Raw genomic sequence first — 22,504 nt, forward strand, 5'->3', positions numbered from 1 at the left:
CGCTTCTTCCACTGACCAGCCACCCGTCGCCCGTGAGTCCAGCTGAATCAGCCGGGGTGCACCTACTCTCGTCGTCGGGGTACTCTGTCAGTGGAGGGAGTGTGATCCCGGACGAGCCCCCATTTGTTAGGAATTAAAGTACCTTTAAAGAAATTGCTCGAGACAAAAATTGAGAACAAAGAACATTTATTACTACAACAATGCAAAGTTGGGTGCTTCCCCTTACCCTGGGAATACACACACATACTGGGGCTCACCCAACTTTTATACAGTCAATTTCAGTATCAGAATGCCCTCCCCCTTACATTCTTCTGCCCCCTGGATGGGTTTGGCATAGGTAATCCTTCCTGCCTACGTGCAGTTTCAGTACACTTGGAGGACCAGGGGGTATCCTGTGGGTGCCCCATCATGTCATTGTCCTTATTCACACCTTCCTGATTCTCTGGGCTACAGTCTCTTGATATGCAGAGTTGACTCATTCTATCTAGGGTTGGCTAATTTCATATGTATAAATCTGTGTATGGTTAGCTAATTAGAAATGTATGACTTGGTACTTCTGTCCAGGGCTAGGAGACCCTTATCTGATCCAGACTACCTCAACTTCCTACATTCTATTGTACCTTACCATTCCTTATCTTAGTCCTATGGTCTTGTCACAAAGACTAGAAGATTCTTATGTTAATCGTGCTGACTCTGCTTTCCTGCATCCTAAGCCCCAAGCTTATCCTGTTTGAACTGGTTACAGCCATTTTACTGATGAACTTTAGTTTCTTCCATGTTCATAATTTTAGATCAATTTTCCCATCTCTCACACTATAAATGCCCCTGATATACACTGATGAAAAGGGTTCCATAACCAAAGACCGGATGAAAGTAAAATGAAGGGCAGACAGGGTGATATCAAAAGGAACTGCTCAGATATTTTAATTTGATTATTTTCTGATCAATGTTTGTTTGCTTTCTATTCTAATATTTTAAAACATGCATTTTCCCTTTACATGTAGGAAAAGATTTGCCTAAAGGCAGAAACACTTCCCTTATGTGCATGCTAATTATGTGCATGTATAATGTGTTATTGGCACACTACATGACTTATCTGTCCAATGGGAGTCAAAAATCACACAAGGCAACACTGTCATTGAACTATATTTACAAATGGCACATAATTACTTAGCACAGAATCCTTCTGGAACTTTCACGGGTGTTATTTCAGTCTCGAGGGCTTATAGGGTATGCAGTAATGTGGGCTTTCAATAAAACTCAAATTGGTCCTACAGGAAAGTCTGGACCAGCTAATTAACTGGGGGATTTAGCAGATTCAATCCATTCGAATAAGATTCTTTTAAGTGATGGCTTACTGGCTCACAGGGCACTGTTCCCTCCGTGACTACTTTGTCCACTTCTCCCTCCCTAACAATCGTTCCCTTGAGACCTACCCCTGTGACCACAGGAGATGCTCCACTTGCACCCACACCTCCTCCCTCAGCACCATTTGGGGCTCCAAACAGACCTTCCAAGTGAAGCAACATTTCACTTGTGAATCTGCAGGAGTCATCTACTGCATCCGGTGCTCTCACTATGGTCTCCTCTACATTGCAGAGACTGAACACAGACTGGGAGATTGCTTTGATGACCACTTTGGCTCTGTCCACCTCCATAATGTGTCTACCATTTAAATTGTCCATCCCGTTCCCTTGTCCACATGCCTGTCCATGGTCCAATGAACTGCTAGACTGAGGACACCTGTGAATTGGAGGAACAGTATCTCATCTTCTGACTTGGCACCCTCCAACTGGATGGCAGGAATATCAACTTTACTGGTTTTTGTTAACCCTTCCGCCCGCACCCCCCCCCCCCCCCCACTCCTTGCTTCCTGTGTTGTCTCTCCTTTCCCTGTTTCCTTTTGCACAGACATGATAAATTTTACCTAGCCCCTTATCACATCCGATTAACACTTTTGTTGGTATGGATTCCTCCTCTACTGTTTGAAGTCTGAGACTTTCTGATATATCCTGCTTCTGCCTTTTCTGATATTTCCTTGAAGAAGGGCTGAGGACCAAAATGTTGGCAATATATCTTTGCCCACGTTCAGAGAGTGATAAGATCTTTCAAAGACTGGGTCTGCAGCCCTGCAAGAAGGTCATGAAGTTTTGCAAGGAGAGAGAGAGAGAGAGGAAAAGACCAAACAGGTTTTCTCTAAGAGAGAGAGAGAGAGAGAGAGGGAGTGAAAACTCAAGTTCTGCAGTGGCTTTTGGGAGCTTGTAGAAAATCCTCATTTTGAAGACAGGTGGTGAGTCTGAGTTCAGCCTGTTGAAAACCCTTGTAGCCTTACAAGAGGAAATGGCTGGTTAGAGTGTTTCTCCTGAAATAAGGGAAACAAAAGGAAATCGGTGGTGACCTGGAAGAAGAAGTTATCATTTGGAAAACCCTGATGCAGCAAGTTTCTTTGGCAAGACACTAAAGTGACTCATGGAAGTAAATCAGTTTGTGTGTGTATCTAATGAGCAATGAATCACTCTCTGAACCAAACAAGAACCTTCCTGAGCGGTAACCAATTACCTTTAAGCACCAGTGCTTGGTGAAAATTCATAAATGTTAAATTCTGTGCACAGTATAAGAATTGCCTGATACTGGTGAACTTGGAGGAGTGAGAAGTGTGATTGGCCTGTGAATCAAATAACTTTCCTCAACATATGAACATTACATGCACGTGTGCTTAGAATTAGAAGGGGGTTAAGTTAAGGTAATAGTAATAACTTAAAGTATGATCCTGTTTTTATGTTGAAAGAAAATTAAAAGTAGCTTTTGTTTAAGTAGCCATTTGTCTTGGTGAATTTCTATTGCTGCTGGCTTTTGGGGTCTGCTAGTCCTATAACAATATGCAGCTATGTTATTATGTATTTTATAATGGATTAGATTAGTTATGGTATTAGATTAGGTTAAGTATGAGGGGGGTATAAGGGTTTTTTAATTTTCAGCTTAGTTCTTTTTTAGTTTTTAGTTTTATTTTCTTTTCAGCATACATCTGTTAACACTGTAATATTGTGATATTATTATTTATTTATGTTTGTTATTGTTATCTTATATATGTTGATTTAAATAAAATATTCCAAAAAAAGGGCTTTTGTCAGATCTAAGCACTTTTGGAAAATTATTTCTCTTGTTCAGCAATGAGCTTCAATCACTGACAATCAATCACAAGCAGGAGAATGTCATTCTCTTTTCACAGAACTGCACACAGTCATTAAAAAGATGAAATAGGCTACACCCATGCAAAAAATGTGTTCAGATTTGAGGCCAGTAAAAAAGTTTCTTGCAATTATTCCAATTCTGAATATTCATGTCTGTTCATTATGGAGTATGGCTGAAATGTTTTTCTTCTCTCATATCTGAGGGTATTACTACATTATCATCCCATTGAACGCACCTCCACTCACAGGACAAATGATTGCAACAATTCTGAAACAGTTTTAGTTCCTCATCGGTACATGATCACATTCTGTCCTTTTGTTTAGTGTCTGTTCTGAACTCTTTTGAACATTATCCATGGGTCTTGTTCGCAATTTCAAACAGAGTCATTGGAAAGACATAATTGACCTCATTTAATTCCTTTTCACTTTCATAATTAGATTTCTTGTATGGCAACCATGTCAAGACATCCCTAGTTGTTCCTGATTGACATTTCTGCACTTGATTGTGTGTCATTACTGCAACAGACAGATTCCTTATTTTTGCAACCTATATGATGCTAAGGGGGATATGACTAATTTGAGGCACAATAGCTCTTATTGTTGCATTTGATCTGGATTTAAGTAAAAGGATATGCCTGATAAAATCTAATGGAATCTCTTCACTTGAATTACCATTTCAAGTTTTTTCTTCTGATTTTCCAAAAAGAGAAAGGAATAGGTTTCTCTTGTCCTTTACCCAACACATAATATTAATATACCAACACAGTAATATACCAATTCAAATCCTGTGTCATGTATCAAAAAGAACCTGGATATCTCCACTTGCTAAGCTTCTCTTGCATTCATCATAGACTCTTTGTTAACTTTGGGGTATTTCTCCAGTACCTAAGTATCCTTTCTATTGTATGTGGTTCAACTAAGGTTCTGTAAAAGCACTCTGACTCAACAATATTAATGTGCTTATGGAATTTTGGAAAGATTTTTATGGTGCTTTCCATGAAAACATGCAGTAAATTTAAAATATCAAACTGATGGACATTCTGAATATGTATTTGGATGTAAAGCAATTCAAAAAATCTCTGACCATAGATCATTGCTGGACCCCATCAGATACAGGTTTCCTAACCCTACAGGAACTTGCAGATGGCATATGAAAAAAAAATCATTTTTTACAGAGAAGCATAAACTATTAAATTGCAAGATCTCAGCTATCATTTTAACTGCAATACATTTGCACGGATTCTACATTCAGCCACACCTTTGCATAAATCCATCCCAGGCTGGAGGGCTGATATGAGTGGAATGCAGGTGTACTGTGGAGAGCATTCTGGCTGGGTTGCATCACTGCCTGCTATGGAGGCGCCAACTCTCAGGACAAGAATAAACTCCAGAGAGTTGTTAATTTGTCCTGCGACATTACAGGCACTAAACTTCACTCCATCGAGGACATCTATATGAGGAGGTGTCTTAAAAAAGGTGTCTATCCTCAAAGACCCCACCACCCAGGCCATGCTCTCTTCACTCTACTACCATCAGGGAAAAGGTGCAAGAGCGTAAAGACAAGCACTCAATGGCACAAGGACAGCTTCTTCCCCACTGCCATCAGATGCCTGAATAATCAATGAATCAGACATTGCCTTACTTTTTGTGCCCTTTTATTATTATTATAATTTTATTTTCCATAGTAAAGTTGTAAGATGGTTATAATATGTATGTTTTCACTATGACGCTACTGCAAAACACTGAATTTCATGTCTTGTTCATGACAATAAATCCTGTTTCTGATTCTGATGCCTGAAGTTGTTCAAGCAGAAGATTTACTAGAATGTTGACTGGATTGAAGTATCTGGAATACAAAGAAAGATTGATTAGACTGGGTCTTTATTCATTAGAGAGTAGAAGGTTGAGGGCGGATTTGATAGAGCTATTTAAAATTATGAGGGCGAATGATGGAGTAGATGTGAATAGGTTCTTCCCCTTGAGTGTAGGTGAGATTGAAATGAGGGGTCATAAGTTAAGGGTTAGGGGGAAAAAGTTTAGAAGTAACATGAAAGGGAGCTTCTTCACTCAGAGAGTGGTGGCTGAATGGAATGACCTTCCAGAAGAGATGGTTGCACCAAGGTCAATTTTGTCATTTAAGAAAATGCTGGATAGGTGCATGGATGTGAAGGGATTGGAGGGTTATGGGCAGGGTGCAGGTAAGTGGGACTAGAGAAGATCACTTAAATCGGTACGGACTAGAGGGGCCGAGATGGCCTGTTTCCGTACTGTAATTGTGGTATGGTTGTATGGTTATATAAATTGTTAAGCACTGCCTCTCCCAAGTTCCAAGCAAATGCATTCCAGACCCAAGTCTATACCAGATATCAACACTTCTGAAATAGTAGCTTTTATTTTCCTGCCTTCCAGAGCAGAGCAAATGTTAATCACCATATAGGCCAAACAAAATGATCATATATATAAACTGCAAATTTCAGATTATGAGCTTTGAATGCTGAATGTATTCCAATGATAGTAAATCAATTTCATGCTTCTTTGTGACTTGTAATTTTAATTAAATATTAAGGCTTTCCTGTCCAGGCCTGTTTTTTTTTGTGATACATTCTTTTATCTTTCGCCCTTCTTCAAATCAAGATGGTATCTTTTATCTCCCAAGCCTTCCAGCCTTTCATGAACTTGCTTTGATTTCTGCCCTTCCTTTTAGCTGTACTGTCATTCACATTACACATGGAGGATTGTGTACAGTCTTAGTCATTACCCACCTGTCAAAATACATTTACTACTGGTGTGAGTGAAGTTCATAGAGGGGACAACACATTGGATATCAGACAAAATGTTCCTCTGTTTGAAACATCAAAATTAAGGGTCACAGACTTAAAATATGAGACAAATCATTTAGTACTGAAATGTGAAGAAATTTCTGTTCCAAAGGGCGATGAAGCTTTATAATCTCTACGCTGGAATGCCATGAATGTTCAGCCATTGATTTAATACAAAACTGAAATTGAAGATTTATTAAAATATTAATAGATTCAAGTGATATAGAGGTAGGGAGAGAAACTAGCAATGAGATAGATGAAAAATTATCTGTTTAATGATGAAATAGGATCAATGGGCAAAATTGTATTTTATGTCCTTAAGTAATGTGAAACGGAGCACAGATTCAGTTTTTCTTGATCCAGTGTGAAGGTCCCTACCGGTATTTCAAAACAGTTCATTCACCCGTCAATTTAGCGGTTTGCCAATGTGAAAGGGGCTTGATAGATAGGGTGGACAGCCAGCTTTTGTTTTCCAGGGCAGGAATGGCAAACCCCAAGAGGACATATGTAAGTTTAGGAGAAATTTTTTTTTACACAGAGAGTTGTGGATGCCTGGAATGCCTTGCTTGGGATGGTGGTGGAGGCTGAAACATTAGGGACATTTAAGAGATTCTTAAAATGTGTTTTCACACTGCCCCTGAAAGCCTGCATTTAACCACCTTTTTACCACTTCATCTGCCTGTGTGAACAGGACCAAGATGGTTTGGGGAGTTATTTTCATCTTTGTACTTACCCGCAAAGGTAGGTAGTATCAGAGCCAATGAGTTTTGCATTTGCTCCTATATGAAAGGGTTACCTGCCTTCCCGGGATGTAGACACTGTAATATTGCAGATCCCACCTCCCTTTGACCCGGAATGTCCAAAAGGTGAATGTGAACCGGATTTTCTTGGTTCAATGTGAATGGCCCAATCTGACCTGACCCAGCTTTAAACATGGGTTGTTGACATGCCAATTTACTAGGATCGCAGTGTGAAAGCACCTTTGACAGGCACATGGATGAAGGAAAAATAGAGGGTTATGGAGCAGGGTGGGTTTAGTACTTTTTTTAGGGATGTATGGATCGGCACAACATCAAGGGCTGAAGGTCATGTACTGTGCTGTAGTGTTCTATGTTCTATTACATGTGTTTCTCTCTCCGCAGTTCCTATAGGGCATCCTGTGTATTTACAAAATTTTCAATTTAATTTCAAGCCATGCTTTTCTCTTGGACAGTAAGCAAATTTGCATGTTCTACCCTTAAAAGCATTTCTTCACAGACAGATTTTTATCATCTTTAAGTGCTTCATTCTCTGACATTCCAACAAAGATTTTTTTGCCATTGAATTCAATTATCCTTGAATAATTAAAACAGGTAATGCTAAGATTCTCAACATTTATGGAAAAACATATTTTGAAATAAATCTTCATCAGAAATGTTGCTTTCTACAGTATGTCTCATTGCTAATCTTGTTTCCCTTGATCTCTCATCATTTAAATAATATTCTGCTATTCTATTCTTCTGACCAAAGTGGATAATCTCAAGGTTCTCCATGTCATATTCCAGATGCCTTATTTTTCCTGGAGCATCTTTGGTTTAACTCTACAACTGACACTGACTCAGTTCTAATTCAGAGATTCTTCTTATTAATTTAGCCCTAACTTAATTCTTCTTCTGCAGTACTTCCACCTAGGTTGATCCTTTGGAATAACAGCAGGTTCACAACACTCCATTACAAGTGAAAGGCCAAGGACTGTCCATTCTTCCAGGTGGGACATAGCCATTGTTCCCATCAGCCCTCCAAATTCTCCAGTATTGTCGTCTCCCTGCCTCATAAAATCTGATTTTATCTTTTGTTCAAGACCCACACCAGTGTTACTGGGCAGACCCACTGACTCCCTTTCCTTCACAGTCCTCAGAATTCTTCAAAGAACTCTTTCTGCAGATTAATCCATCTGCTTTCCTCCACCCAAATTTTCAACTCATTTTGATCCTGTTGTATACTTTAGCAACCTTTTATCACAAGGCATAACTCCACTTGCTGACCAGATCACTCACATTAATATCTAAAAATTTAGATCTATATTACAAGCATAAAACTTACAGAATTATGGTCACTGTTCCCAAAATGCTCTCCCATGGAAAGTTCGACAGCTGGGACAGGTGGATCATTCTGCAATATAAGGTGTAATACATGCTGCTTCTCTTGTTTGACCACTATCACAACAAATTATGCTCAACTCCTAACCTATGGGAATCCCACTTAATATACTTAAAATTAAAATCAACCACTACAACAATTGCATTGTTTTTTTCTTAATTTTCCAAAAATGGTAACATATCTGTTCCTTTATCTCTAGTTAGTTATTGGGAGGCCGAGAATAATGTAATCATATTATCGTATATATGAGTGTAATAGATGAGTTTTGGGACCAAATTATAGGGTCAAATTTGGGAGTGGTTTGACTTTTACTCTACTTTTTAGGGGCTGAAATTCACACAAGACTCCAAAAATACCATGTTAGTAGTAGAAATCCAAATGATCTCTAAATGAATAAAAAACAAAAACACGATGAATTAAAGTATTGTAATAATTTGGAGCCCGTGCATTAAAACTACCTGAATACACTCTGCTGCAACCTTACCTCATCATAAAAGTTTTAACCAAAATTTCATAATCAGGACTATGGTATCATTTTCTTTACTGCATTTGATACATCTTAAGACATTCAAAAAAGTGAAGTAAACATTTACCATAATAAGGCTTTCAATCACAAAAATTCATTCAACATCTTTCGCACCAAATAAAGCACCATAATCATCAGTATTCGGATCCTCTTCATCTTTATCATCCATGCTGCTTGTCGTTAGAGGTAGTTCATCCGCTTTTTCATCATCGTTCCTTCATCCCATAGACAATTGTCTTCTGTACCATCCAATGCATTAAAAAATCCACAATTTTTGAATGATTTGGCAATAATGTTTTTCATTTCCTTCCATGAATCAATGATCCATTCACAGACCTGATGCAGTGATGGATCCGTCATAAAGCCTCCTTTTGTGCTTCTTTGTTCTCCTTCAAGGCTTCAATTGTTGCACTTCCTTCTCATCATACTCTTAAATGACTTATTCATACTAACATCCATTGATTACAAAACACTTGTAAGTCTATCGGGAATTATGAGTGTTTTCTAATAGGAGGTCACCAACAAAATTGGTCTCTCTGGGTTACACTTCCACATACTGACTCTCACGGGGGATAGATTCACAGACACTGGCTCTCACTGGGGTACAATTCCACAAACTGACAGTCAATCAGTGCAACTCATAATTAACTGGAATAGAAATCCAATGGACTCTGATTCTCATGATTCCACATTTGGAGATATTACAATCCTTCCAATATAACGTAACGGGATTTATCGAGTTGCATTGTAGTTAATATCGTGGATGCATTTAATACACCAGGCATTCAATCAAATGGATTATTGTCAATAATATGTAAAAAGTATTTGCCCTTCTTAACAAAAGAGTTGGATAAACTCAGCAGGTCATGCAGCATCTATAGAAAGAAAGATGCAATAGATGTGTCAGCCTAAGCTCTAATTCAAGAGTGTGAAAATCAGACAGACACATGAATAAACAGTGGGAGGGGGGAGAGGAAAAGGAGAGGAACAAAGTCCAACAGAAGGGGATGGGAAGCTGAAGGAATTAATACAGAGGGATTAGAGAAAAAGGAGAGGAGAGGTTACTGAAATTGAAACTCAATATTGATGACATCTGGTTGGTCATCAGCAAGGACAGTATTCCACCCACCCTCACCTACTCCCCCACCAGCCTCTGATCTGATATATTATTCTCTGGAATTTCCCCACCTACAATGGGATCTCACCACCAGACACATCTACCCCTCTCTGCTTTCTGTTATAGATAGAGAATTTGGGTTAAAAAGGGTTTAAGTTAAAATGTGATGATTAGTTATAAAAGGGGGCTAACCACTGGAGTTTAGCTGGAAAATGTTACAACAGACTTACAACAGATTTAACTACAGAGAGACATGCAGGAGCCAAAGATTGATAAAGAGTGAAAAACAGAATTTGGTGTGAGCAGAGGTCATGAATGATCGTGGTGTGCGTGACTAACAGTAATCAGGATGATTCTGCAAAAACTAACCAATTAAAGCAATGTAGTGGAGATGCCGAAGGACAAGCAAATTGTATAAAAAAACAATGCACTGTATGTATCAGGGCTCGACTTGGCAAGAAGCCGGTTGAGTCCAACTCTGCAGACTTGAGAATAAAGCTTGTCGTGTCACCGATCTTAAAGAGACTCATTTGTGAGAATTTGTGTTTCTGCCACTTTCCAAAGGGAATTGCTCCCTCCCTGTCTACTCTTTTCCCACCAATTACCCCATTGTTACACTTCCATTTCCACCTCCCCTCTCACCACCTTTTGGGACCCCAAGTAACACTGTGAATCTGTCGGGATCATTTACTGCACTCTATGCTCCAAATGCATCGCACGTCAGAGAGATTGGACACACACTGAGATTTCGTTTTGTTGAGCATTTTTGCTTTATTTGCTCCAACAAGACCCACCACTTCATTTCAAAATGTTATTGCCACACTGCGATGTCAGACAATGGCCTTATGTGCTGTCAAATTGAGGTTACCGCAAATTGGAAGAATTATATGCTTTACAGTCTGTCGCCACAAACCAGAAACATTAATATCAACCTGCAATTTCTGCTTGGCCCTCCTTTCCCCACCCCTCCCCAGTTCCTCTATTTCCCTCATCCTTCGGTTTCCCTTTTTTTCTGATCTCCACTCCTTACCCTGACTTCTCCAGAAAGTTTTCCTTATTCGCCATCTGCCCCCCTCCTAACACCTCAGCTCTTTTCTCTTCTACTCGTATCCGCCGGATCTTCCTCTGGATTTTCCAGGGTGTCGCCCTTTACTTTGTCTGGAAGTTTTTCCAAAACTTTTATGCATTGCCCTTCTTTTCTCTATGACTGATAAACGGCAAACGGCTCTTTCCAGAAGCTGGGACGAACGCAATATGTCTAAAGTGAGAAATAACCACCTGTTTTTTCGGGACAATCCGGTTCTGTAACTTCTGAAGCGCCCGGGATGGAAGTCGCTGCCGTCGATGCAGATGTACCTGAGGTGCGGGATTACGATGAAGTTACCGCTTTCCTCGGAGAATGGGGGCCGTTCCAGAAACTTATCTTCCTCCTTTTGAGCTTCAGCATCTTTCCCAACGGTTTCTGCGGACTGTCCATAATATTCATCGGGGATGTGCCAGATCATCGCTGCTCAATCCCCGCGAATCTCAACCTCAGCGAAGCCTGGATGAACAGGACGATCCCGCTGGTGCCAGGAGACGATCCCCACTACAGCAAGTGCAGCCGCTACCGCCTGGACGTGATCGTGAACCTTTCGGAGACTTTCCCCGACCCAGATTTGGTCAACATGTCTGGGGTCGAACAGGAGCCGTGTCTGGATGGGTGGGAGTACAGTCGGGAGCAATACATCTCCACCATCGTCAGCGAGGTTGGTGAATGCAGCGACCCTGCGTTGGTATCGGCCGCAGGTGGTCGCTTTGCTCAAGCCCCGCTTGGTTCTGTTAGTTCTCAGAAATCTGTCCTTCTCTGTTTGAAATGAACACAACGACTGAGGCTCCGCAGACATCCAGGGTAGGGAATCCAAAGGTTCAGTGCCTTTTTCCCCTACCTGATTTTCTCCTCCTCTTAGTCTAAAATTGTCAATCCCGAGTTTTGAAATTGCGAACACCCCCCAGAAGAAAACTTTTTAACCAGGTCCTCTTTGCATCTTTCCTGTCAAGCACTTTAAGAATCATTTTTATGTTACCATAAAATTGCCTCTCATTATTCCACTCATAAAATTACCACTCATCATTTGCACTCTCGTATTGCAAATTTCTTGAACTAGCTCAATTCATCCAGGCTGCACTCCTACTGCAGCGTCCAGCGTATCCCAGGTATGAAAAGGAAAACTGTACGCTATTCTCTAGATTTTTGACAATCAAGACCCCATATAACTCGTTAAACAAATCCACTCGTTATAAAAGGTAACAAACTATTTGTCCCATTTTAAGCGTTTGTTGCAGTTTGAGCCTTGTTCAACTAACAGCGACGTCCGATGAGCATCAGTGCCATTCAATCTCACATAATTTTATAAAAGCACTTTTCAGTCATGTGAATCAAATTTTCCAAATTTCCATTAGCCATGTTCTTGTTGACTCATTCTGCTCTGTCTATATCACCTCAAGACCGTTCCACACTCTCCTCTGTGTTTACAATCCCACTTGGACATTTTGCCTTTCAAATCAATGATAAAGATAATAAAAACCTAGAGCTCAATTCTTTTTGTATCACAGAGCCCGAATAACTGTGAACGATTTACTTATTCATACGCTATGTTTTTATTGTTATCCAGTTCTCAGTTCATATAGTAAATGTTGCTATTCCATGTGCTGTAACTTTCTTCCCAACCCATTTATTTGTGAAAAATCACAATGCCACTTGTTCTATTTTTTTTCTATTGCATTGGTGATATCCTCAAAGAAATTCTGTATATTAGTCTAACATGCTAGAGGAAAGCAAAAGTTGAAGATGTTGGAATCTTGAGCAGGCAAGAATTGCTGGAGGGAGTCAACAAATCAAACAGTATATCTACGTGGGTAGAAATAGTTAATCAAAATCTTGATTTGGAACACTTTATCAAGACTAAGATAAAAAGGTGAAATTTCTTAAATAAAAGGGGAAAGAAGAAGGGGAATGGGGTCCAAAACAATGGGATATAATTCATTAGATGTGAGAGGTAGAGATACAGGTAGGGGGAGAACACACAAGGAGCAGAGTGGTGGGGAGAAGAAAATTTAGAGCAGTGGTTCTCCACCTTTTTCTTTCCACTCACCTCCCATTTTGCATTCTGTATGCCATCGGCGCTCTGTGATTAGTAAAGGATTGCTTAAGGTGCTCGGTGGGTGGAAGGAAAATGTTTGAAAACCACTGTTTTAATCGTACCTAATTGACTCGTTATGTGCACGGTTTCATAACTCCAAAGGAAATGGGCCAATGACATTTTTTTCTCAAGCAAAATATTTCAGTAACCTTCCCTTCCAACTTACATATCACCTTAAGCAATCCCTTACTAATCACAGAGCCCTGATGGCATAGGGATTACTTACAGTGGGATGTGAATGGAAAGATAAAGGTTGAGAGCCACTGCTTTAGTGAGAAAAGAAAGTACATACAGGAGTAGGTAAAAAAGAGATGGAAGCAATAAAATCAGAAGGAGATGAGGGTTACCTAAAATTAGAAAAAATGTTCATATCATTAGGTGTGTTGTTCCTCAAGTTTACATGTGGATAAGGACAAGAACAGAACTCATTGCAGGAATGGTTGTGCGAGTTAAATAAGGTAAATAAATGCAAAATTGAGGCCATGACCCACAGAGTCCATTAGTCACTGGAAAGTCTGTGCAGCATTTCTCAACCCAAAAGGCATATGCAGAAATTCAAAAAGGCTGAATGGAATGATGATTGCCGTCTTCAGGACATAGTTTAACCGGCGATCATCTCCACAAGGTCTCCATCCTCTGGTAGCTTTCGGCATCAAGTGCAAGGGAGATAACCATGGACTGACTGAACGAAGAACTATGCCCATGTCCTCCATTTTACAGAACTTCTCTTTCATGATTCATAGCTTATCTGGAGGTAGTCTGCGTGCCCTCATGTGCAGCAGTGCTCTTCTCATGGGGATATGATGCTGGACCCAATGCTTGGGAATAACAGTGGAGAACTATGGGATGACTAGAAATTCTGCCAAGATCTTAGCATACTCATTCGAGAAGAACATAACCAAGTCCAAATGGGGTGCCAGCAGAGTGGCCTGACACAAAGTGAGCGATTTGAATGTTTTGGAGTTAACCAACTGCTTTCCCTTTAGGTCCACTAATAGACAGTTAGCTCATAGGAAATCTGCACCTAACATAGGTTGTAAAAGATCAGTCAACATGAATGTCCATAAAAATCGGCGAGGGCCGAATTCTAGTATAATAGTCCACACCCATATGTTCTAATATTGCTTTTGTTAGCAGCTGTAAGGGATGGTCCAGACTTTCCAGTACAGTGTCCCAGTCCGTAGGAGTCAAAACACTGACCTCCAGTCCTGTGTCTGCTGGTCCCATAGGTAGAGGAGGTTGTCACGATGGCTGGCCGCTGCAGACACTAGCAATGACTGGCAAGGGCATTTTACTACTATGAAGAAGGCAGGTGGCAATTATGGGCCACAGAACCTCAAGTATGATGATTGTAACACCAGTCATCCTTATTTGGATTGTCTTCCACAGTTGTTGTCACTGCCCTACATCTTGGAGCCTTGACCCATGGTGTAGCGACTAAATCCATGGTGGCTCCACCACGTTAGTTTGCATTCCAGAGGATATCAGCGGGGGCTGCCGGTTCACAGGGGTCATCAAAATCGTCATTCACCAGGAGCAGGCAAATGTCTCAGGCATCTGCTCCAGGAACAACTGCTCAAAAAGCAGTCAGGGCCTGTGGCCACCCATTAGTACCAGCATTTCATTCATAAGGGCAGCCTTGCTGCTCATTCACAGTGGGACAGCCCAAATGTGCAAGTCATAGTGCCTTAATGCTATCATACCTGTTATTCTTAGGGGGTTGATTCAGGAAATTGATAATCCTTCCTGCCATGTCCTGGTCCAATAAACTGACCATGTAATAGAACTTGCTGGAGTCCATTGTGATCTGATGAACGTGGAACTAGGCTTCTTCCTGCTGAAATCAGACCACAGGCTGTGAGGTCCAAAAGGTAGGCAGTTTGCACACTACCGCATTCTGAAAATTCTCTTCGGTCATCTTACGTCCAAGTCACCAATTGGGCATGTCAGGGTCCGCACTGTGGTCATTTAGTGATGAAATAAACTCATCAGTCCTGTAGTTAAGACCAACTGCCTTACTCAACTCTGATGTACATTTTGTAAAGCACCTGGCTCCCAACAGCCTTTGATGTGCTCTGCCCAGAAATGATGTCATCTCTGACGATTGGCAGCAAGCCCAGTACTCCAGGGCTTCCTGTTCTTCCTGACTCAGACCTCCATGAGCCAGTTCATTGTCTAGTGCAGTTCAACCCACTAGAATAGAAAAAATAAAGGTGTAGACTATTTTTAAAATGGGGATAAAACACAGAGGTCTAAACAGGCTTTGGAGTCCTAGTGCAGGATTCCATAAAGGTTAATTTGCAGGTTGGCAAGGGGAGGCAAATGCAATTTTAGCATTAATTTTGAGAGGTCTAGTTTATAAAAGCAAGAGTGTAATGCTGAGACTCTATAAGCATTGGTCATGCAACATTTGGAATAATGTGAGCAATTTTGAGTCCAATAGCTAAGGAAGGATGTCCTGGAAGGAGAGTACAAGAATGATCCAAGAGGTGAAAGGCATTTACATATGAGGAGTATTAGATTGTATGGGCCAATACTCTGGAGTTCAGAAGAATGAGGGGGTATTGCATTGAAACTAACTGATAATTGAAAGGATTGGATGGAATGGAGGTGGAGAGGATGTTTCATATCGTGGGAGAGTCTTAGACCATAATGCAGACCCTCAGAATAAAAGCACATGCCTTAATAACATTTCTTGGAGGAATATCTTCAACTAGAAGGTGGTAAGTCTGTGAAATTTGTCATCAGATATTATTAAAAACAGAGGTTGATAGGCTCATGATTACAAAGGTTGCAAGAATAAGGCAGAAGAGGAGAAAATTAAATCAACCATGATCGATTAAATAGACAGACAATGGGCTGAATGGCCAAGTTCTGCTTCAACTTCATTGAATTGATTAAGTGAATGATTTTTCTCTAATTTTGGCATAAAGCACATGTAGTTTAGCAAAATATCATTGCTGGATCTTTGTTCAGGATGATATATTTAGGCTCATAATTTTTCCCTTTTTATTTTTCAGTGGGACTTGGTATGCAACGATGTTTGGAAATCTCCATTTTCAATGTCGATATTCTTTGCAGGAGTACTGACTGGTTCTTTAATTTCTGGGCAGTTATCAGACAAGTGAGTTATTTCTCTTTTGTCATTCTTCTGAAAAATAACTTTTTCTGGTCATTTTTGTTTGTTTTTTGTAGGAATAGGCACATTACAATTCAAAAATATTTCACTGAGTGTCAAGTTCCTCATGATAATGCAAAACCATAAAATTCACTGCATAATTGCAATTGTTTTAATGGGCACCATTGACATGCTGATGCCCGTGCAGTGGTGGATCATAGAGTTATTCAATGTCAGATGAAAATGGTTGGTTATCTTCAGCTTCAGTTTATCATTATGTGACAACTTTGCACCAGAGAGCACATTATGCTATGCATGAACTATGAGCTATCACATTATATTACGCATCCAGAATAGGACTGCGTACTAAAGAATCATCCATAAAATTCTTCATTCTTGACTTAATGTTGGATTTAAAATCATTGATAGTGGCTGAGTGCTGTTTCATTTGGGAATTTTCAGTCGCTTCTGGCTCATCAGAAATATGATTTTTGTAAGCTATAATGTAAGCGACTCGAGGGCTTTCACAGTGTATATCGTTGATTCCTTGCTACCTTGTAGAGTGGTGTTATTTTGAGCTGGGTGAGAACAATTACTCTTCTTCTGGTCTCTTGTGTTTCCCTGCTCATCTTCAAATTCATCCATTGCAACTCTAAAAGATGATAGATGAGCATAATCTCGCCAAGCATGTCTTCACCTTCCATATTGATAATCTTTAAAGCCAGAGATCTTGATCCATGTTTACTCCACTGAATATATTTGTTTAATGTATTGATTAACAGGATGTGGATATCATGGTCATTGGCAAGAATTTAGTGTCTATTCATAATTCCACGTTAGCTGAGAGAGCAGTTGTGGATGTACTGCAGTTAGATCTACTGTGGTAAAGATTGCGACCTTAAGAATCAAGCATTTTGGTGGATTTGTAATCAAATAATTGTTTGAATGAGTAAGGATGGCAAGATTTCCTCCTCTGAAGTACATTTGTGAATGTATGGAGGCCATGAAATAAGTTCAACCAAGCCACTGACTAGTGAGGTATACAATAAGATGTAAATTCAAGTTCCAGTTTATGAGGATCTGATAGTACTTAAACGACTGACAAAACAGTGTCTCTCCAGACTATGGTCCACACACAAAACGTACAATACATAGCATATAGAATCAAAATAAATATCTCTAAATATTTGGTTGATAGTGACAGTGACAGAATACTGTTCATCAGTCTCACAGCCTGTGGGAAGAAGCTATTCCCCAGCCTGGCCATCCTGATTTTGATGCACCTGTACCTTCTTGATGGGAGTGGATTGAAGATATTGTTTTCCATAGCCCCTTTTGCAGAGCTCTTCAAGGTGGGAATATTACACCTTTATTGCGCACGCCTTCAGTGTAAAAGGTACGAACATGGAATGGGGGGGGGGGGAGAGTCATTGTAATCTCACCTTTAAGCTGTATAAAAAAGGGCGAGCCGGCAGGCCAGGACCAGGACAGGAAAGGGATGTGCATTGTTACAAGTCTTGCCTCTTTTGCTTCCGGAATACCGGCATACTTTGTAAAATTATAGATTGGTGCAGCATTATGTTGCCGTTGTTTGGTTCAATGTAAGCAAGCAAAGCTGGCTCAATAGCGAGTCTTTTTTACAGCTGTATTGTAGGATCACTGTATAAAAAGGGCATAATTCTCTGAGCCCCATTTTGACAGCACTACCAGTAAATGTCGTCTCAAGAGGAAGACAAGACCCCAGTGATCCTCTTGGCTATTTTAATGATCCTCTGTGCAGACTTCTGGTCTGATGTTTTGATCTACCATAACTCACAAAGATTCAGCCAGACAGTATTCTCTCAAATGTGCTCCTGTAAAGCATTGTCAAGATGAGGGCTGGAAGCCTTGCCTTCTTCCAAAGGTATGATGAATATGAGACTATAATTATGATGGTAGACAAGAAGATAAAAAGATGCTGGGGTTCAATGCAGTACACAAAGTTGCTGAAACTCAGCAGGTCACACAGTATCCATAGAATGTAAAAGGCAGTCGAGTTTTGGGCCTGAGCCCTTCTTTCAGAATCCAGAAGTCTGAAGAAAAATTTGGGGAAGGGGAAAGAACATGGGCTAAGAGGTAATAGGTGGATGCAGGTGCGAGGGTAGAAGGACACAGAGAAGTAATAGTGAGAGAGGGCTATAAAAGTCCATTCTCTGATTGAAGAAGGAAGGGATGGGGCTGGGGAACCAGAGGATGGGAGACAGAAAGAGGGACAGAGAGAAATATGGAGGAAGGGGTTAAAAAGGGATAAACTCTAGGCCTATGTACCCCACTGCGCAACTGGATCCTTAACTTTCTCATTGGAAGATCACAGTCACTATGAATTGGAAACAATGTCTCCTCACTGATCATCAACATAGGCACACCCCAAGGATGTGTGCTTAGCCCACTGCTCTACTCGTTATATACCCATGTCTGTGTGGCCAGGCACAATTCCAATGCCATCTACAAGTTTGCTGATGACACCACAGTTGTTGGCAGAATCACAAATGGCAGTTTGCTGTTCTAGATCAGCTCGTTGAATGGTGTAATGACAACAACCTCAATGTCAGATGGCTGTGGACTTCAGGAGGAAGTCAGGGGAACACAACCCAGTCCTCATTAAGGGGTCAGTAATGGAGAGGGTCAAGAATTTCAAATTGCTGTTTGTCAACATCTCCAAGGATCTGTCCTGGAGCCTTTATGTTGATGCAATTGCAAAGAAGGGTCACCAGTGGCTATACTTTGTGAGGTGTCTGCGGAGGTTCGACCAAAGTCTCTCATAAACTTCTACAGGTGTACAGTGGAGTGCATTCTGGCTGGTTGCATCACTGCCTTGTATGGAGGCACCAACCCTCATGACAAGAATAGACTCCAGAGGGTTGTTAACTTGGTCTGGGACATCACAGGCAACAGACTTCACTCCATCGAGGACATCAACATGAGTGGGTGTCTTAAAAATGGAGCCTTTATCCTAAAAGACACCCACCATGCCTCTTCACTCTTAATTTTGCTAGATGTTTATCTCACTACTATTGCCATTACATTCAGGAATTACAATTTATGAATAAAATTAGAATAAAAAACATTACTAAGGATTCTATATCGTCAGTTACGGGAGAATGTCCATGGTTGCGGGGGGGGGGGGGGGTGGTGGGGTGATATCATAAGTTACCGCAATGGGTGACACCAAACTTAGTCACACCATTGTTCAAAGCATCAGCCATTTCCTCATTACCCAATATCAATTTCCCCCTTCTCATCTTCCACCCTTCTTTGCTTTGTATAATTATAAAAACTTTTATTGTCCATTTTTATATTTGTGCTATTTTTTTATCATAGTCGTTCTTCCCTTTATTGCTCACTCTGTGATTCTTTGTTGGTTTATAAGTTTTCCTAATCTTCTAGTTTCCCACTGGTCTTGGCAACTTTTTACGCAAGAGCTTTTCATCTGATGCCTTCCTTTTTTTCCTTAGTTATCTAAGGATGGCTGTCCCCATTCTTATTGACCTTGCTTTTAACTGGAATATACTTTTGTTGAGCACTAAATGTGAAAAATCTCTTTGAAAGTCTTCAGCTGTTCCTCAATGGTCCCTCCATTTAGCTTGCATTCCCAGCCTACCCTGGCCAACAGCTTCTTCATCCCCTAGCAGTTTCTCTTGTTTAGGCATCCCATTGTACTTTTGAAATCTGGTAATCTTTGCCTATTTTACACTTGACTTTTATCCTCTGTGCTCTTTACTTTTGCTTTTAATTTATCCACACTTTTTTTTTACTTTATCCATCTCTCTCCAATCTGTTGAACCCATGCCCCTACTCTTTAGTTTAAAGTCATAGTTTAGTTTAAAGTCCACTGTCCTAGTTGTGTGGTTCACCAGGATCCAGTTCTCATCTCAGTTCAGAAGGAGACTGTCTGCATTGAACAATTCCCCAATACTGGTGCAAATTTCCCATGAATTGGAACCCACTTTTCCTACACCTGTAACAGATTATGTTATATTTTATATAGATAGCTTTTAAAGGAGAAAAATTGTGTGTGGTTTTTAGTTAGGTCACACACAGATACAAAAACTTCAAAAAAGATCTCATTTAAAATGCCAGAGCTCTGCTCAAGCCAGACAGTCCAGGCTCCGAGTGCTTTGCAAAAAATTTGTAGAATGCCTATAAGGACTTCACAAGTAGGTGTTAATTGGACATGCTGTGGAGTAATGGATTATTGTTTTGGAATGCAACAGATGAATGGTGCCACAGTCTGTCTGAATTCAGTTGGCTGTTCTAGGAAGGTCATGTGGTTTTTCAAGCAGTAGGAGTCAAACAGGCTTTTCTCTGAGAGTGAGAGAGAGAGAGACAGAGAGAGAGAGAGAGAGAGACAGAGAGAGAGAGAGAGAAAATTCAGTTCTACATTTTAGCAGCAGCAGCTGGGGACTGGAACATGAAGATGGGTTGTGAGTTCTTAGTTCAGCCTGTTCAAAGCCCTTGTGGTCCATACAAGAGGAGAGGACTGGCTGTATAATGTTTCACTTGAAATAAGAGAAACAAAAAGGAACTCTGTGGTGACCTGAAATAAAGAGGTTATCATCTGGAAAACCCTGATGGGGCAAGTTTCTTTGGCAAAACTCTGAAGTGATTGGAAAGAAACAGTTTGTGTCCAACGAGCAACAAATCTCTCTCTGAAAACTGACAAGAACCTTCTGAGTGGTAACCATTTACTTTTCAAGCACCAAAGCCTGGTGAAATTCAAAAATGTTAAATTCTGTGCACAGTGTAAGAATTACCTGATAACAGTGTACTTGGAGGAGTGAGAAGTGAGATTGGATGGTGAATCAAAGAACTTTTCTGAACTGTATACACATTACGTACATGTGCACTTAGAATTAGAAGAGGGTTAAGTTAAGTTAAGTTAATAGTGATAATTTAAAGTTTGATCCTGTTTTCATGTTTAAAGTTAATTAAAAGCAATTTTTGTTTAAGTAACCATTTGTCTTGGTGAATTTCTATTGCTGCTAGGTTTTGGGGTCCTCTGGGCTCATAAAACAACATGCATTTAACACTCTAATCTTCTGGACCCTGCACCAATTTGCATGTGGCTCATGTAGTAATCCAGAGATTACAACATTTTTGGTTTTGCTTTTTAATTTGGTCCCGAGCTCCTCAAATTCCATTAATAGAACCTCTTTCCTAGTTTTACCTATGTCATTGTTTCCCACATGAACCACGACAACTGGATATTTCTGCTCCCACTGCAAATTCCTCCGCAGATCAGATAAGATGACCCATATAGGGCACCAAGCAGACAGCATAGCCTTTGAGATGCTCTATCCATGCGACTTTGTCTATTCCCCTAACAATACTCTCTCTTACTACTGCATTTCTCTTTTCTCCCTCATCTTGAATAATTTCTGAACTATGATGTCACAATTAGGCTGCTCATCCTTCCTACAGGCCCCACAAGAGGCCTTTTCAGGTGGCCTGAACACCTCCATGTAAAGCTGTAGAATATCCCCCTCCCTTGCGGCTCAATGCCACTCACCTGAATGCACCCAGGGCACCTCCGAGGCATTGACGCCATCCCTGCTCGGAGAGGGATAATCTGTGGAGTGTTGCTCCACCGACGCAGCTGTAAGTGGCTGGTTAGGGGCAGGCTGATGACTTCACCAGCCCATGACCCAGCCGCCCCCCCAGCCCCGCTACCTAACACCCCCCGCCACGCTACCTGACAGCCCTTGCCCTGCTGGAGAGTGGAGGTCAGCGGGGGCCATCAGAGCAGGGGCAGTCATCGGGGAAGGGCGACTTGCAGTGGCCATCGGGGCAGGGGTGGTCAGTGGAGCCATCGGGGCAGGGGTGGTCAGTGGAGCCATCGGAACAGGGGCAGCTGGTGAGAGATGTCAGGGCAGAGACAGCCAGCGGGGGATATAGGAGGTGGCCAGTCCGGCCTGGCTGGCCGCTCCTTCCTCTCACTGGGCATTCTGTCTTCAGGGCCACTCTCTACGGCTCAAAATGCAGCATAGCAATGGTGGTCTTCCCTACCCATAATCCTCCACGCAGCTGAAATTGTTGTGGCAAACACAGAGGGGTTCCACCTGCATGGGGGATTTTGCGTAGGAAAGACGGCCATTGCTATGCCATATATTTATGAAGGGTGGTGCTGCAGCACCAGTCGCCCCACTTCCATCAGATCTGGAGGGCGCTCTGAGGCACCTCTGGTTGAATAGGCCCTTGCAGGTGGACCAGATAACATTGCAAGCAGTGTTTTAGGGTTGCCACCTGAAAGGTGAGTTAGCAGTTTTGAATCGACTCCTGTAATCGACCTCAAGGTGGAGGGTTCACCTAAAAGGGCCTAAGGAGTAAGAATCTCAGATGTGAGACAAGGTCAAATGATGAAGCTCCTCCAGTA

At 41.1% G+C, this 22,504-nt stretch overlaps 1 protein-coding gene across 4 annotated transcripts in view; it reads left to right on the forward strand.

Annotated features, from left to right (window-relative positions):
* Window positions 1-10,662: 10,662 nt before the first annotated feature.
* Window positions 10,663-22,504, forward strand: part of LOC138743250 (organic cation/carnitine transporter 2-like) — a 54,404-nt gene continuing 42,562 nt past the window's right edge. For 2 of the 4 annotated variants that reach the window (XR_011344755.1, XM_069898225.1), the window contains exons 1-2: window positions 10,665-11,540; window positions 15,995-16,098. Coding sequence is in view for 3 of the 4 variants with exons in the window: in XM_069898225.1 (XP_069754326.1) it covers window positions 11,118-11,540; window positions 15,995-16,098 (527 nt within the window). In the remaining variant the exon portion in view is untranslated. Of the gene's footprint in view, window positions 11,541-15,994; window positions 16,099-22,504 lie in introns of all 4 variants that reach the window. The other 2 variants (XM_069898224.1, XM_069898226.1) reach the window with 2 other exon arrangements.

The sequence above is a fragment of the Narcine bancroftii genome, chromosome 9 (genome assembly GCF_036971445.1).
Source record: "Narcine bancroftii isolate sNarBan1 chromosome 9, sNarBan1.hap1, whole genome shotgun sequence".
NCBI lineage: Eukaryota > Metazoa > Chordata > Chondrichthyes > Torpediniformes > Narcinidae > Narcine > Narcine bancroftii.